The sequence below is a fragment of the Podarcis muralis genome, chromosome 7, assembly GCF_964188315.1.
Source record: "Podarcis muralis chromosome 7, rPodMur119.hap1.1, whole genome shotgun sequence".
Classification (NCBI taxonomy): Eukaryota; Metazoa; Chordata; class Lepidosauria; order Squamata; family Lacertidae; genus Podarcis; species Podarcis muralis.
The window spans coordinates 22,019,238-22,036,997 of NC_135661.1; the positions used below are offsets into that span (position 1 = coordinate 22,019,238).

Below are 17,760 nucleotides of genomic sequence, written 5' to 3' on the forward strand. Positions count from 1 at the left end.
TTCCGTGTATAAGACTAGGTTTTTTTAAGCAAAACATTAGGTTTAAAATTGGGGCTTGTCTTATATACAGGTAGTGCTGATGGGTATTTTCTTAATTTGGAGTCCCCCAAAATAGGGGGTGTCTTATAGATGGGGGCGTCTTATAGATGGGAAAATACGGTACTTCTGGGTTTGCGGCATTCGGGAGCCAATTTGTTAGGCAACTAAGCCATTTGAGAAACAAGGTATGCCTATAATATATTTTTTTTTATACTTATTTATGTATTTTTAAAACCACTTTTAAACAACTGCAAAGGTGCTATGATTAACCGGGCAACAAATAAAAGTACTGATGTTTCTAATTACAAAATCTACATATAGCAATTATCATCTTAAAAGAGGCATGCTCCTTTTCCTCACACACAGAACGAAAATGTCTTCTAGGATGTCTGCGTCTTGCTTCAGAAATACTGTTTCGAACCATATGCAAATTTAAAAGCAACAGACTGACCGACTAAAACTCACAGTATGGATTGATTAAAAGGTCTTTAAACTCAGGTTGCAGCCCTAATTACATAACACAGATGTTATATAGGCAACATTAAATCAAGGGTACAGGGGTGTGTAGGGCGTGGGGGGAAGCTCCTACCTTAAAGTAGAGGCCGTTGCGTTCTTCGGATACTATGACCAGGGTGGAAGGATAGAGGATCAGTAGTCGGTCATGCTGCTCCTGTAAGAGACCAAGAAGATCAAGGTTCATATGGAGCTGAAATTGAACATTCAACCTGCCTAAATACTTGATGAAACCAGAAGCGCAGAAGGTACCAAAAAGATACAGAATTAGGAACATTGCAAGATGCCTTATACTGAGTCAGACCGTTGATCCATTTAGCTCTATATTGTCAGCACTGGCTGGCAGTGGCTCTCCAGGGAGTTTTTCCCAGCCGTACCTGGAAAAGCAGGGGATTAAAACTGGGACTGTCTTTATGAAAGCTGATGCTCTACTGTGGAGCCACAGCCCTTCCCTTACGACAAAGGAATACAGGAAGTTGCTTTACACAGAGTCAGACCCTAGCTCAGTATTGTCTATGGTGACTGGGAGTGGCTGTCCTGGGAACTGTAGTTTGTTAAGGAAGTTGGGAATTGTAGCGCTGTGACGGGTAAATGACAGCTCCCATGATTATTTGGGGGAAGCCATGACTGTTAAAGTGGTATAAAACTTGCTCTAAATGTATAACTCCTAAGTCTGGAGCTGACCTTAATCCTTTTTGGAGTTTCTGAAAGACTTGGGCTCCTCTGGGAAGAAAACAAAACAAACAACAGATTGGTGGTACCTGAACCTGCTAGGCCAAAAGAACCCCAGCTTCTTTGTTCTTCAATTATAATAAAATTCCTGACGTTTGTCAAGGGAAGCAGTTTGCAGGACCACAGCTCCTATACCAATCAGCTGTGTCAATCACTGGAATTTACTAGCAGCAAAAAATAAATAAATGATGAAACTTAAATATACTCTGTGTGGTGTGGATGAAGCCTTGGTCATCAAGGATCCTACCTGGAAGGGCAAGTGTTGCAGCTTCACTTTAGAGACGCAAAGGATGTCGCCTAGAGACTCCCGCTGGGTGCCTCTCCACTCTTGCACAGCAGCATTCTGCACAGACCACCTCAGCTGCTCTCTTCTGATGGAGCTCTGCTTACATTCGTTCTAAAGGGGAAGGAAGCACAGCAATGAAGGACACAGAACTGTCCGCCTTGGCTCAGTGCTGAGCACAATGGGTGGCTTGCCGGCAAGACCACTATATCTGTAGTATGCCATTTAGAGACTTGGCATGATTAAGTGGTATACTAATAGCTCAAATAAATAATATTTTCTATTTTGAAAACTTGTTTATTTAAGCAATTAATATACTGCTTTAATCACGCCAAGTCTCTAAGCAGTGAACACAATTAAAAAATAACAATACAACAGATAAAATCAGTCCTAAAAACAGTAACCTTCCTTAAAATGCCTGCTGAGCTAGAAAAGTCTTTGTCCAGCACCTAAGGTTCAGCAAAGTGAGGGCCTCTCTAACCTCAGCTGCGAGGGAGCTCCACAGAGTTGGACCCACAACACTTCTGGTGAAGTGAACGCTGTGTGTCTGAGACATAGAGAATAGCTATTAGAGGGTCCTCAGAAGAACTTGGTGATTGGGCAGAGATATAAGGGATCAGGTGGTCCCTAAGGTATCCTGCACCCAAGCCATTAAGGGTGTTGCAAATTAATACAAGGATTTATTATAGTCACCCAGTGCAAGCTTTTGAGAACTGGTGCTATGGGCTGGCAGTAGTTTGTCCCCGGCAACAATATGGCTGCAGCATTTCCCCACCTGACCAGCTGTAGCTTCTGGGCCTCACGGCACTGCAGAAGTGGGGACTTTTTGGTGGTGGCACCTGCCCTCAGGAACATGCTCGGCAGCTGCAAATAATGGTTGCTTTTAAACGCCACTAGGGGGGGGATTTCCACATTTTTTGCAGCATTTCTCCATACTGTAAAGTTTTAATGTGCCATTCTGTTATTTATTTATTGTTTTATTGATTTTTTTGTGGTAAGTATATTTTGGTGTTAAGATAAACCGCTTAGGGATCATAGATGTCAAACGATATGAAATTATTAACTGATTTGTTTTTACATTTTTTATTTACTTAAAAAAAAATGTGCTGCTTAACTGCAATCGTCTCTAAGCTGCATACAAGAAATATAGTACAGAAAAGGTAAAAATAAGTTAAAACGATGAAATCGGACTTCAGTTGAAATGCCTACTGGAACAGCAACAACAAAAAAAGATCTTCAGTGGGCGTCGGAAGTTCAACAGGGAGGGAGGCTGTCGGATCTCAACTAGGAGGGCCTTCTGTAAAACTGGGCCCACAATTCTGAACGCAGAGAAGCTTCTGGTATATCTGAGTTGTGCATCTGAGCTGTTTCACTATTTAAGAGATACCCAGGCAGGCATTCGAGACCAAGTATATCTGCCATTATTACTGCAGTACGCTCTTTCTTTTAAAACAAGCATATATTCCATTTTCTGTTTCACTGTAGTTAGAACATTTTGGTGGAAACATACTTTGAGATAATGTGCGGATAGCATGCCACAGTCGCTACCTGCCCACTGTCGACTGACTTCCCTAAAAAGACACTCGAGGAAAATAAATAGGATCTAAAACCAGTTATCCTGGTTTCCGCTTCAAATTCTTTTGTGACAAACTGTTTTTCAACCTGGAACACTTCCCCCTTTATACAGCTATGGAAGCAACAACTGCAACAATGACTGAGCTGTACAGAGCCAGCCTGGAAATAGTGAGGAATGGGGGAAAATCCCCCCCCCCCCCAATTAACCTGCTCCCTCTCTCTTTCTCTCTCCCCCCAGATACTGTCCGGGAAAGGATTGCTCACCCTGGGAAACAGACCGAAAGAAGCCAGTTTCACAGCACAGAAGAGTTTTTCTGCTAAGGTATTTACAGGGGCAAAAACAAAACCACCAGGCCTCACCTGTGTTTGAGTCCTTCCTCCCTCACCACCCGCACCTCACAGCTGCTGGTTCCGGGCTGGTTTCCAGTTTGCCTTGCTAACTCATCATTTCCCACGCTGACTAAGCCTTTGTTTCAGGAAAAGATAAAAACCCCTCGGATCCCCACCCAGAAAAGGGCTGTGCCTGTGGCATGAGAGGCAGCGGGGCAGCAGGGGGGTAAGGGAGTTGCAAGGGGTTTCAAATCGGTTGCAGAATGAGCTGCCTTGGGTGTTCCAGACAAACATTTTCAGCACTTTGTTAGCTTTACTAGGAAGTATTTGTTTGTTTATTTATTTGATTCTGTTTTATGAATCACTTCCCATAAAATATCCCAAAGCAATGTCACAGTAAAGACACCCACAACAAACAATTAAAAGCAATTCCGTATGTGGAAACAGTTTAAAAACAGTTCCCTGTGGTTGAACAATTCAATGTACACAGAAACATAAAAGCAATTCCATATATAACCACAGTAAAAAAACCCAACCATTTCATTTAAAAAAATCAATTACAAATCCAATACAGCAACTTTTTTTTTGGCCTAGTGGGCCAGATCTTTATCAGCCCCCACACAACCTGCGGCCAACTTTGATGTCCACTCTTGGGCATGGTTCGGGGAAATGCCCTTGCAAGCCAAACCTCACCCACTAGCAGACCAAGACTGGCCCACAAGCCAGAGACTCCCCACCCCTACAATACAGACTGGGAGCAGCATTGATAAGCCTGCTTCTTATTCCACTGTTCCTACAGAACATGGGCATTCTGGGGGCTAGCCCCAACTCTTTTGTGTCAGAACCCAGATCTCCTGTGGATGTTATTGACTGATGACAGAGGGGTTGTAGGTGCACATAATAGATGGATGGGGTAGAAAGGCAGAAGGGAGAGAGAGAGAGAGAGAGAGAGAGAGAGAGAGAGAGAGAGAGAGAGAGAAAGAAAGAAAGAAAGAAAGAAAGAAAGAAAGAAAGAAAGAAAAAGAAAGATCACTGGTCCCTCTGGTTCAGTATTGTATACACTGACTGGCAGCAGCTCTCCAGGGTTTTCAAGCAGGGGACATTCCTATCCCTACTTGGAGATGCTGGAGACTGAACCTGGGACCTTCTGCATGCAAAGCAGATGCTCTGCCACAGAACTACAGCCCTTCGTGGCTTAGGCCATGTTAGACGTTAATGTGTACATAAATACTGAGCCCTGAAAATTCTGCTGGCACCCCATAGGTTGGAGTGAGCCCTGACAGAAAGAACCAGAGATCTCCCCCCCCCCCAACACACACACACACACTTGCATTTACATGTATAAATTAACATATGCAGACAGTGGCGTAGCGTGGGTTGTCAGCACCCGGGGCAAGGCAAGTAATTTGCGCCCCCTAACCCGTGGATTTGCGCCCCCTAACCTGTTGATTTGCCCTAACCCCAGATGTTGCGGCCGGTGTGGCCGCCCCCCCCTGCACCCCCCACGCTACGCCACTGTATGCAGACTGTATATAAATTTCTGCCAAAAGTCCTCTACGTACCTAGCAACAAACTTACACCTAAGCAGAGATCTTGTTATCTGGGTGCAGTGGCGTAGCGTGGGTTATCAGCACCCGGGGCAAGGCAAGTAATTTGCGCCCCCTAACCCGTGGATTTGCGCCCCCTAACCCGTGGATTTGCCCTAACCCCAGATGTTGCGCCCGGTGCAGCCGGCCCCCCCTGCACCCCCCACGCTACGCCACTGTCTGGGTGTGTAATTCAGCAACCCATCAAACTCATCTTGCTGTTTTGTGAGATTCTACAGTCAGATCAATGTCAGGGCAAGGGAGGAGAGGTTGGATTAGAACAGGAATTATAATCTCCGGCCGTCACTCTGATTTTTACATGTTCACCCTGCTGGCATGCAGGCCATCCCCAAAGCACTCACCTGAGCAAGGAAAGGCATGTCAAAGCTCCCTCCATTTAGATGGATCTGCTTCTCCAAGTGGTAGAGCCAGCGCTTCAACTCAGACCTGTTGGGGCAGTAGACTGTCAGGGGGTTCAGCAAGGGACCTAGAAAGGCGAAGGACACAAAGGGGGGCATGTTAACAGGTTGAACATACAATGCAAGACGCGGGCTGGATGGTCTTAAAAAACCCTTCCGAGGGAGCTTGGGGAGAAGCTAAGCTTGATGATAAGATAATAAGATGATAAGTAACCATTTCCAGGTGGTTACTATTTCCAAACGGGGTTCAATCACGTACAGTGGTACCTCGGGTTACATATGCTTCAGATTACATACGCTTCAGGTTACAGACTCCGCTAACCCAGAAATAGTGCTTCAGGTTAAGAACTTTGCTTCAGGATAAGAACAGAAATCGTGCTCCGGCGGCGCGGTGGCAGCAGGAGGCCCCATTAGCTAAGGTGGTGCTTCAGGTTAAGAACAGTTTTAGGTTAAGAACGGACCTCCGGAACGAATTAAGTACTTAACCCGAGGTACCACCATACCAGAAAATTCTCTATTTTTCTTTCTTTTTTGTTGTTGTTGTTTTATGTACTAATAACTTAAACAAAATAAAGAAATAAAATTTGAAAATAAAATAATAATAATGATGATGATGATGATGATGATGAAAATTCAGGCTGCGAATTACAGCTGGTTGGGAGCCCACCCCGCAGAAAGACGAAACTTTTTACGATAAGAGAAGTGACAGAAAGTTGCAACTTGGATGGCTTTAAAAGAGGATTAGACAAATTTCACGGAGGAAAAGGCTAGCAATGGCTGCCAGCCCTGGTGGCTATGTTCTATCTCTCTGGTGGTGGCAGCAATGCTTCTGAATATCAGTAGCTGGAAACCGCAGGAGGGGGAAGTGGTTGTTGCACTCAGGTCCTGCATTTGGGTTTCACATTGGGGCACCTGGCTGGCCACTGTGAGAACAGGATGCTGGACTTGATAACCTAAGAAGAGCCTGCCAGATTAGGCCAGTGGATCACCTAGCCCAGCATCCTTTTTCCACAGCGATCCGGCAGGCTCTTCTTATGTTCTTACAGACTGGAAAGTGTAAGGGTAACTAAGGGTAACTCTTGCTTTGCTGCAATGCTGTCTAACCTCCCCACCAGCAAATCAGAATGAGATTGCTCATTAGGTAGCCCAAGTTGTCAAGCCTCCCTGCAAACAAATCAGGATTAAGGTTCAATAATCAAGTTGTCCAGAGGCGCCCACTGAGATAATACACTCAGGAAATTACATGGTAGAGCACTTCCTGGCTTGCACTATTACCATTACATCTGCACAAGTTGCATAACTGCAGGATCCATCACATTCCAATCTCCCTGCATACTGAGAATCAGGACCGGGCCACATTCAAAACCATACATGCAAAACACTGTGATACCACTTTATAAACAAGTCACGGCATATCTGTAGCTTCCTGCTCAAAGCCTGTAACAATTTCATACCACCACTTTCATACCACATTTGTTTTTAGCTGGGCACACATAACTGGTTTAAAACACAGCAAGGTTTCTTTTTAATGCTGCCTTTCAAATAGCATTTGCATGCCCTTTGAACACTTTGGTACAGTCTGCTGCATTTCCATGTTGCCTGCTGTTGGTCCACACCAGCAGGTGAAAAGGGGGCCAGGATATCTCCATATGGCTTATTTTTCCAAACTGGATGAAAACTGATTTTGGGGAGGGGGAGGGAGAAATGTACCAAACACATACTTCTCAAGAAACTATAGGATAGATGTGGATTGTGGCCAACACGTTTGTACACAGTGAACAGGAGTTTGCAGCCTTTGTTGAATTATAGCCTAAGTATGCTCTTCCATGTGGCAGCAATGTGGTAGCATTGGGTAAGAATCAAATGATGTGTGGGTGATCCAGTATAAATCCACCACTAAATGTCTGGCTGGAGTTGGATCCTGTCCTCCCAGCTGCCTCTGCCTGCTGCAGCCGCTCACACACCCTTGTCCGGTCATTACGATAAGCGCCAGAGCAATATTAACCTCCCACTTCCAGTCTGACCGATGCTCAGCTACCCATCATTCATTGCCCCGCCTCTTGTTAAAACAAATACCAGGCACGCTTTGAAACGACCTGAATGGCAGTGCTTGGAGCCTTGCGATAAGCTGACACTCAGCAAGCCGTCATAACAAATCATTATCAGCAGAATGAGTACTTTGGCCTTCTGGGGAGGTTTCTGTGGCAGCGTGCTCAGCGCAAACACTGATTAATTTGGCTTTGCAATATCTTTGGGAGTCAGGGAAAAATACAATTCACTTTATGTGGTGCCAACTGGGGAATTGAAGCAGAGAGAAGTGGGGGTATGTGTCTGCTGTACTGCTGCAATGCTTTGCCTTACAAGAGTATATAAATTCTCTTGATATCGGCACCGGTTAGAAATGTGAGAACTTCAGCAAAATGTTGTGGCATAGAGTGTTCCCGTTCAGTGTTCCAGCCCACCAACTAGTTGTGCTCTTTCCAATATACTCCATTCCATTCTCCCCCTAACAGATGCTCAGTATTCTGTGGCAACTGAACATGCTGAGCCATCACTGAGCTACTTAGGGTTTTGTTTTGGTTATTTTTTTAGTGGGGAGTTGTCCCGTTAGCCTTATTGTCCTTAAGCATTTTTATTATGGTTTTTGTTACACTACAGCACAACACATTATGGTATTATACCATAACAGTGGCATGGTAAAAATAACTCCCAGTCATAGATCTGCTCTCCTTCTGGCAAGACCTGGGTTCAAATCCTCACTCAACCATTAAGCTCACTATGTGCTCTTGGGTCAGCTCCTTTCTCACCGCCTAGCCTGTTTCACAGGTTTGTTGTGAGATTTTTCCTGCTTCACCTGGAGATCATAGTTATGGAATAGTAGAGATGGAAAGGGAACATGGGGGGTCATCTAGTCCAACCCACCGCAATGCAGGAATCTTTTTGCTCAACGTGGGGCTTGAACCCATGACCCTGAGATTAAGAGTCTCATGCTCTACTGACTGAGCTACTGCAGTCGTCTGCTCATCTTCCCAACCTACCTCAAGGCTAGCAGAATAGAACTATTCTCCTTTCATCCCTGGAACTTCTCATGTGAACTTTTCTTTTTCTGCTAGGGAAATGAGAACACCGCCCCACCCCCACCCCTTCATTTTCATTTTCTAACTTTCTTTTTCAGTGGAATTGCCCTTAAGGGGAGGTGGAGGAGGAGGCATGCCTTGTGATTTTTTAGATTGCAGAGGGGAAAAGTTCACACCCTCTCCATGAGCCCAGGTGCTTAGTAACACAGTGCCTGCAAAACCTCAGACTGTACCCAATTTCTCAAGCCCATTTTGCATATCAGGATGATTCCTGAATTTGGGCAAGCTGCTGCAGCCTAGTGACTCAAAACCTATGTAGGTAGTGTGCCGTCATCTCTCTACCCCTGCTCCTCCCTCCCAAAGCTCAAAAATGGATTCTTCTCCCTGCCTTAACATGTAGAAGAGTCTCTCCATGACCTGTTTGAATTTGGAACTAAGACAGAGGCTGCATACAGACCATACAATTTAGAAGCACATGACTTCCCCCAAATAATCTTGGGAAATGTAATTTGCTAAGAGCATTGGGGAACTGTAGATCTGTGAGGGGTAAACTACAGTTTGATTATTTTAAAAATATTTATATTCCACTATTCATTTAAAAAATAATCAGAGTGGTTAAAGAATATGAAGCCATATAATAAAAGCTACACAAAAAAAGTTAAAACTCAAAAATCAGCTACATTATGAAAATATGTGTACTTAATTGACTGCATAAGCCTGATGGAATAGGAAAAAAATTCAGCAGGCATTTAAATGTTGAAACAGAGGACGCCTGCTGAATATTTATTGGCAGAGTGTTTCATAATACTGGGCTGATGACACTAAAGGCTCAGTTATTTTTTTGTCAAATGAGCCTCGCCAACTCAAGGAACAACCAATGACCTCAGTGATCAAGCTGGGATATAAGGGTTCAGGTGGTCTTTAAGGTACCCTAGACCTGAGCTACTCAGGGCTTTGTTTATTAATGCAAGGGCTTTGAACCTAGCTGGGCAGATGGATAGTCAGTGCAGTTGTTTAACAATGGTGTCTCATGTTGTCAGCCAGATGCCCCCATCAGCAGTCTGGTTGCCACATTCTACACCAGCTTGCCTTAGTATTCTCTACACTGATTGGCAGCAACTCTCCAAGTTTTCAGGCAAGGGGCATTCCCTGCCTACCTGGAGTTGCTGGGGACTGAAGCTCGGACCTTTTGCATGCAAGGCAGATGCTCTACCACTGAGCTACGTTCCCTCCCCAAGAAGCGTGACTTCCCTTTCCCAGGGGCTCACCTGGGATTTGAACCCAGGAGCTCTCATACCCAAAGCGAGAATCATACCCCTAGACTAACAAGACTACAAGCAGATGCTATCAGGAAAGCCAAGTTATGTGGCCGTGTCAGTCAGCCAACCCTTCCTGGGACAGCAACCTGTCTGTTCAGTGCCTCCAAGGGCTTAGTCATTCCTGAATTGCAGCAACTGCTGCTCAGCTACCAAGAATGATTGTTTAAAAGCAGGACGTAGTCAGAGAGAGAAAGAGAACCCGATAAAGATTGTGGACTCAGACAAAGGCCGATGAGTGGGTGTCTTGGCACTGCCTACGTGCTTCTAGGCCAGATGTGTTTTGGCAACAGCAGCTGGATTTCAATGCTTATGTCTTTGGAGAGGGCCAACACGTCCAAACTAAAGGCCCATCCAGACTTCCTTTTCTGCCGCATTTCTAGACACAGGCCTGCTCTGTAAAGCTCCACGTTTTGGCACTTTTATTTTTGCCCCAGTGCTTTCCTGTGAAAACCCATTCTTTGCCACTGAATCGAAGCAAACGACAGCCAGCAGAAAACCTGAATTGCCATTTGTTCCGATTCAGCATTAAAGAGTGGTTTTTCTGGAGAAAGGGGCAGGGCAAAAAAAAGAGCAGCATTTGGGTGGACCTGTGCCTAGAAAGGATGGGGTAAAAAGGAAGTGTGAATGAGCCCTAAAATAGTAGCTGTCAATTTGTGTTGTTTAGAGGAGATATAGCATAGATTAAAAGTAGCCGGTGGAAGTCAAAGTTAAAAGGTTGGCTAGGAACATAAGGCAGTTAGAAAGAACCTGCCGGGACCAATTCAAGGTGCTCATGTAAGTGTTTAAATGACTTAGGCCCCAGATACCAGAAATACATCTCCTTCCCTACAGACCTTGGGTGGTAAGTTATTTTTGGTTTTGCTCGTTTCACAATTGCAAAAGTTTTGCAGCACAACCCCAAATTTCCCCGACACACACCCGTTTCAGCCCTACTGACACCAGCTATTCTGTAGGTTCCCACTTTGCACTGCAAAAGCATTTCACCACCACCACCTATTCTCTCCCACTTAAGAAAAAGCACCTCCTAAGGAAAGCATTCATCCCACAGTCACCACAGAAAATGACGTCATACCAAAAATAGGTACGTCAAAGAGTGGCCTGCTCTCACCTGTAATTTGAAAAGCATGCATCTCCTGTTGGGCGCCCTTTGGGTTTTCAAGCTCGTTCAGCTGAATTTCTCTGAGAGGCACCAAGCCCTGTGAAAAGAGAATGTAACAATCTTATATCTGTCAACCCAACTGTGTTTACCAAAACTCCCCTTTAAAATCCAGAAGTGTATCAGAATGGAGTCAGGCTTTGGTTGGATGGCGCTTTGTATGCCTCCTTCCAGCAACTCCTGCAGCACAAGCTGGTGCTAAACATATTGCTCTGCTTTCCTTTGGACCACCAACAGTGAGACCGAGAGGGGGGTCTTGTTGTCTGGGCAGCCCAAGGCCTCCATACACACTGCCCAGGCTTAAACCCCCCCCCCCAGAGAGGGCACTTCAGTGCTGCTGATGCAGCAGTTTGACTTCACCCCCAGAGGTGTACTCCATTGTCTCTCGAAACAGATGGGTGCCAACAACAACAACTTCCAACAAAGCATCCTGGCAATTGCAGCATGTTAAGGGTGCTGAGGGTGGTGCTGTGGGTTAAACCACAGAGCCTAGGACTTGCCGATCAGAAGGTCGGCGGTTCGAATCCCCGCGGTGGGGTGAGCTCCCGTTGCTTGGTCCCTGCTCCTGTCAACCTAGCAGTTCGAAAGCACGTCAAAGTGCAAGTAGATAAATAGGTACCGCTCCAGCGGGAAGGTAAACAGCATTTCCGTGCGCTGCTCTGGTTCGCCAGAAGCAGCTTAGTCATGCTGGCCACATGACCCGGAAGCTGTCTGCGGACAAACGCAGGCTCCCTTGGCCAATAAAGCGAGATGAGCACCGCAACCCCAGAGTCGGCCACGACTGGACCTAATGGTCAGGGGTCCCTTTACCTTTACTAAGGGTGCTGAGGGTTGTTAGGAGATCCTGAACGAACTACGGTTCCCAGCATTCTTTGGGGGAAGCCAGGACTGTTGAAGTGGCATAAAGGTAAAGGTAAAGGTACCCCTGCCCGTACGGGCCAGTCTTGACAGACTCTAGGGTTGTGCGCCCATCTCACTCAAGAGGCCGGGGGCCAGCGCTGTCCGAAGACACTTCTGGGTCACGTGGCCAGCGTGACATCGCTGCTCTGGCGAGCCAGAGCCGCACACAGAAATGCCGTTTACCTTCCCGCTAGAAAGCGGTCCCTATTTATCTACTTGCACCCGGGGGTGTTTTCGAACTGCTAGGTTGGCAGGCGCTGGGACCGAGCAACGGGAGCGCACCCCGCCGCGGGGATTCGAACCGCCGACCTTTCGATCGGCAAGCCCTAGGCGCTGAGGCTTTTACCCACAGCGCCACCCGCGTCCCTGTTGAAGTGGCATAGGATGCTTTAAATATATGGTACAGATGTAATGTGTATGTAATGTGGGACGCGGGTGGCGCTGTGGGTAAAACCTCAGTGCCTAGGACTTGCTGATCGCATGGTCGGCGGTTCAAATCCCTGCGGCGGGGTGAGCTCCCGTCGTTCGGTCCCAGCTCCTGCCCACCTAGCAGTTCGAAAGCACCCTTAAGTGCAAGTAGATAAATAGGTACCGCTTTATAGCGGGAAGGTAACGGTGTTTCCGTGTGCTGCACTGGTGCTGGCTCGCCAGCTGCAGCTTCGTCACGCTGGCCACGTGACCCGGAAGTGTCTTCAGACGGCGTCGGCTCACGGCCTCTTGAGCGAGATGAGCACGCAACCCTAGAGTCAGAAACGACTGGCCCGTACGGGCAGGGGTACCTTTACCTTTACAGATGTAACGACTGGCCCAGTTCCTGTGTAACTCTAGCCCAAATCACAGCTAAGTGTGAGCAAGTGGGGGGCGGCGTGTAGTTAGAGCAAAAACTGACTGCCTTGCTCCTTCCCCAGTCCTGCTGCTGCCCCACTACCTGGAGCTAAACAATGATTTGGCTTAGTATTACATCCAAAACTGGGCTCGTAGTTTTTTATCTTCTCCAGACAAACCATAAGCAGCAAACCAAGAACAAACTCTGGTTACAGCTCATAGCTTGCCTGGAGCAAAACTTCAGGCAAGCTAAGCAGCACAGTGGGCAGTAGTGTAGTGGCAAATTCAGAAGTGCACAATCCCTTTCATGATAGCCGCAGCCACACCCCTTCTTGGATTATACAATAAATCTTACAATTATACAATTAGGGATGCTATGCAACAATCAATGCAGATCTCCATGTGTAGCCATTCTGCTAGATCTATTATTTTCTGTCCATGTGTATGACCAAATGATTTGGAGTGCTCCAATATATTCCATTGCATGTTAACAGAATTAGGATACAGTGGTACCTCGGGTTACATACGCTTCAGGTTACAGACGCCGCTGACCCAGAAATAGTACCTCGGGTTAAGTACTTTGCTTCGGGATGAGAACAGAAATTGTGCTCTGGCGGCGCGGCGGCAGCAGGAGGTCCCATTAGCTAAAGTGGTGCTTCAGGTTAAGAACAGTTTCAGGTTAAGAACGGACCTCTGGAACAAATTAAGTACTTAACCCGAGGTACCACTGTACAATTATCTTGAAACTGAAGCACCTGGATGCTTTCAGTTTTCCCAAAAGCTTAGCTTTGGAGCACACAGGGGCTGAAAAGCTCCCCTTCCGTGCTGATCGGGCATCTCTAGGGTTCTGTATACAATTTTTTAAACACAGCTCTAAGATACTGGAGACAGGGACCTGCCTTTGTGAAGCCAGATAACTACACCAATCAAGTCAGAGGCAGGAGCGAAGCGGCTGTGATTTTTAGCTTTGAGTACCCACACGCTTGCTCACTCATGCTTAGCCACGGTCTGGCTTAGTGTTCTGTGAAACCCAGGCCATTCTGTGCAAACCAGACACATGAGTTATTCCCACGATGGTATCTATTTGAATAATGACCTGATGCTACCCAAGAAGGAGGCATAATTGACACAAACAGTAGGGGAGCAAATAAAACTGTTATGGACTCTTTGCAACAGGTGACTCATTGTGATTCAGCCTGGAGGACATTGGAAGCTGCCTTATACAGAGTCAGACCACTGGTCTGTCTAGCTCAGTGTTGGCTATACCGGGTGGGAGGGGGTGGAGAGCCTTTTTCAGCCAGAGGGCCACATTCCGTTTGGGGCAACCTTCCAAGGGACTGGGGCCAGTGGTGGGTGGGGCCAGAAGCAAAAATAGTAGCCTGTAAAAGCTACTTTTGCAAAGTGGGCTCTCTATCCTCCACCTTATCAGAGTTCAAGCACACATTTTAGCCAGGCAAAAACACTTGGGCTGCTAAGCAGGGCCACTGAGCGATATGGCCTGGAAGAATTTCAATGGTCAGATAGAGAAGCCCTTTTGAACCTTGGGCATGAGGTTCGCCACCTATGCAGTCATTTGATGTTTATGGTCTGTGGGTCAATATAAACAGAAATAACCCTAATGGCAATTTCAAATGAAAGCACAGGATACGTAGGTTTTGTCATGCCACAAAAAAATTAGTTCTCAAGTAAATTCCCCACAATGCACTGGGATTGCTCTCCCATGGGTCCACAGAAGAAATAATTCTCAAAACATCTACTCTCTGTGAAAAGACAGGTCAATCCACTTTACAGTGGTTATTTGGAAGACCAGGACCAGGCAGAATGGAAAAGGCATGACTCAGCAATGTCAAGAGAGGTCTGGGGAGGTTTTGCGCCCTGAATGCACCCGCAAAGGCAAGAGGCTTTGAGATCCAAAAGTGCTTTTTCCCTTGTCTTGGTTTGCTGCATGATTCACAAGCATGCAGTGACAAACTCATTTGCCTTGGATAACCATGGGAAACAGTAAGTCATTGCAGGGATTGTTTATCTGCATCTCTGGCAGAGGGAACTCAGAAACGATTTATTTATTCAGATTTATGCCTCTGAATACCAGTTTCTGTGAATTGCTGGTGGACAGAGTGTTGCTGCGCTCATGTCCAGCTTGCAAAGCCACTGTGAGAACAGGATGTTGGGCTAGAAGGGCCACTGGCCTGATCCAGCAGGCTCGTCTTGCATTCTTATGATGTGTTAGGAGTCTGCCATCCTTTACCTGATAGGTGAGTCCATTTGGACCGAGGGATTGAAAATAGAGGTAGGCTTGAAAGAGCTCCAGGTAGCAGTCGTTCATCTCCTACAACAGAATGAACACATTAAAAAAATGTATTTCCAGGGGCCAGAGATCTTTAACATTATGTCCTTCAAAAATGCCTTCTGGGACTGAAGGAGACTTAAAATTAGTAAAATTTAACGCTCTAATAGCATAAAGAGAAGGAAGAAACTATACACAATTCAACAGAAAGGAGGAGAAAAGGGCAGTGTTTAAAATTTATGGTGTGGCCGAGGGCCTTCTGGCGGTTCCCTCATTTCGAGAAGTGAGGTTACAGGGAACCAGACAGGGCCTTCTCGGTAGTGGCGCCCGCCCTGTGGAACACCCTCCCTTCAGATGTGAAGGAAATAAGCAGCTATCCTATCTTTAAAAGACATCTGAAGGCAGCCCTGTTCAGGGAAGTTTTTAATATTTAATGCTGTATTGTTTTTAACACTCGATTGGGAGCGGCCCAGAGTGGCTGGGGAAACTCAGCCAGATGGGTGGGGTATAAATAATAAATTATTATTATTATTGTTGTTGTTGTTGTTGTTGTTACATTAGTCTCCATGGCCCAATGGTGTGTATTAAACATACAGGGCAAGAGGGGCAGCTCAGGACATCCTACTTGATTAAGTGATCCTGATTCTGCACCACTGCTTAAGCAATGCCTTGCTGGATCAGATTCAAAGCCCACACAGTCCTGCATCCTTTGCAAGAATATCATAAACTAACAGGCACCAGACTGGCCATTCAGAAATTTAGGCTGCATCTGCATTATATGCTGAAAGCGGTACCATGCCGTCTTGAACAATCATAGCTTCCTCCAAAGTATTCTGGGAACTGTCATTTGATAAGGGTGCTGAGAGTTGTTAGGAGACTCCATTCCTCTCCCAGAGTGGTTTAGCAATCAATCCTTCCCAGGCAACTCAGAATTGTAGCTCTGTGATAAGAATAAGGGCACCCTAACAACTCACAGCACAAGCTATAGTTCCCATCATTCTTTGGAAGAAGCCATGGCTGTTTAAAATGGCACGATAGTGCTGTAAATGTATAGTTTAGAATCTTGTATCTACGCAGCCTTGGCGTTCCTCCTCTCAAAGCAACTTTTGGCATCTGCCTTTCCTCCTCTGCAGAACTCACCTGACACTGCTGAAATTTAAACTTGACCTTGGAGTAATAGATAATCTTCCCCAGGTTCCGCACCACAGTCTTCCTCCTTCCCTTCTTGAACAGGTTTGGGAAACGCTGGTCAAAATTTTCCTTCTCATTTTCCTGGTTGGTGAGGTTCTGCAAAAAAAAAAAAAAAAAAAAAAAAAGTTAGAAATATAGCATTTCTATTAAGATAATAATAATAACTAAAAAGTCAAAAATGGCTCATCACAACAGGAGATCAAACCCTTCAGAACCAGTCAGGTTGCTTTTTTTTAAAAAAAGATGGCATTCAACAAACCTTTACTCAGAATAGGTTCATTGAAATTAATGAACATGAGAAAGTGAGATCCATTAATTTTAATGGGCCTGCTGTGAGTAAAGGTTAGTGGAATAGGACCCAATGTGTTTTGACACAATTTTTTTCTTTGGTGACTATTTCCTATGAATGTAATTTGTTTTAACTAATTTTAATACTGTATTTTAAATCGTTGTATCCTGCCCTGGAATATGCTGTACTGAATGGAATCGGTATGTTTATAAGCACCACATAATACTTGCACCTCATCTGTAAGAATTTATTTTTTAGTGTGACAGCACCAACCCTTTGGAACTCCCTGCGTATTGATATCAGGCAGGTGCCTTCACTCTATTCTTTTTGGCACATGGCATAGACATTCTTCTTTAGACAAGCCTACCCATATATTTAGAAAGTTCATATGAGCTTTAATTTGTTTTATTCTTATCTACTGTGGTTTTAACTTTCTGCATGTTTTAAATTATGGTTGTAAACTTTTAGTGACACTTTTACTGCTTTATCCTTCCTGTAAACTGCATTGAGCCTTTTTTCTACAGTCAAGCGGTATGTAAATCATATGAAATAATAAGACTAACGGCAGGTAATAAATGTATGTTTGGTTGTTATTTTTATAATGACTTTATTTTGGTTAATTGCTGTGTAATTTCATGTCACCTCAGTTGGGTTGCATAAGTTCTTTTGGTGATTTAATTTAATGAAAAGCTTTTGAAAACGGAAGAAGGGGGCCAAAAGAACCAGCAATTCTTTCTTATTGTACTGGCTTCCCAACTGGTAAAACTGAGTTTAGAACTAACTGTACATTTAAAGCACTATGATCCCATTTTAAACAGTCATGGCTTCCCCCAAAGTATCCTGGGAAATACAGCTTGCCAAGGGTGCTGAGTGTTGTTCGGAGACTCCCTATTCCGCTCGCAGAGCTACATCCCCGAGTCTTCTATGAAGAGGGACTGATTGTTAAACCACTCTGGGAATTGTAGTTTTGGGATGGGAACGGCACCCCCCCCCAGCAACTCTCAGTACCCTTGACAAGGATTCTTTGTGGAAGCCATGACTGCTTAAAGTGGTATGAATGTGGCCTTCAGTTAGGAGCCTAAAAGCCAAACACCACTGGACTCAATTCTTTAATGTGTTGCCTGCTGAACTACAATTACAGTGGTACCTCGGGTTACAAACGCTTCAGGTTACGTGTTTTCAGGTTGCGGACCACGGGGAACCCGGAAGTGCCTGAAAGGGTTATGTCCGGGTTTCGCC

The 17,760-nt window shown here is 45.4% G+C and overlaps 2 protein-coding genes across 3 annotated transcripts in view; one reads left to right on the top strand and one right to left on the bottom strand.

The window, feature by feature from the left end:
* PERM1 (PPARGC1 and ESRR induced regulator, muscle 1) overlaps window positions 1-3,778 on the top strand; it is a 101,772-nt gene extending 97,994 nt beyond the window's left edge. Inside the window, exon 4 of the mRNA XM_077931372.1 lies at window positions 3,381-3,778. Within this exon, the coding sequence (XP_077787498.1) occupies window positions 3,381-3,463 (83 nt within the window). The 3' untranslated portion in view covers window positions 3,464-3,778. The remainder of the gene's footprint in view (window positions 1-3,380) is intronic.
* PLEKHN1 (pleckstrin homology domain containing N1) overlaps window positions 1-17,760 on the bottom strand; it is a 58,405-nt gene that overhangs the window by 18,102 nt on the left and 22,543 nt on the right. For both annotated transcript variants that reach the window (XM_028740780.2, XM_028740781.2), the window contains exons 3-8: window positions 16,182-16,328; window positions 15,003-15,083; window positions 10,982-11,069; window positions 5,421-5,545; window positions 1,532-1,681; window positions 629-709 (exon numbers count right to left, since the gene is read on the bottom strand). In XM_028740780.2, coding sequence (XP_028596613.1) covers window positions 629-709; window positions 1,532-1,681; window positions 5,421-5,545; window positions 10,982-11,069; window positions 15,003-15,083; window positions 16,182-16,328 — 672 coding nt within the window. The remainder of the gene's footprint in view (window positions 1-628; window positions 710-1,531; window positions 1,682-5,420; window positions 5,546-10,981; window positions 11,070-15,002; window positions 15,084-16,181; window positions 16,329-17,760) is intronic.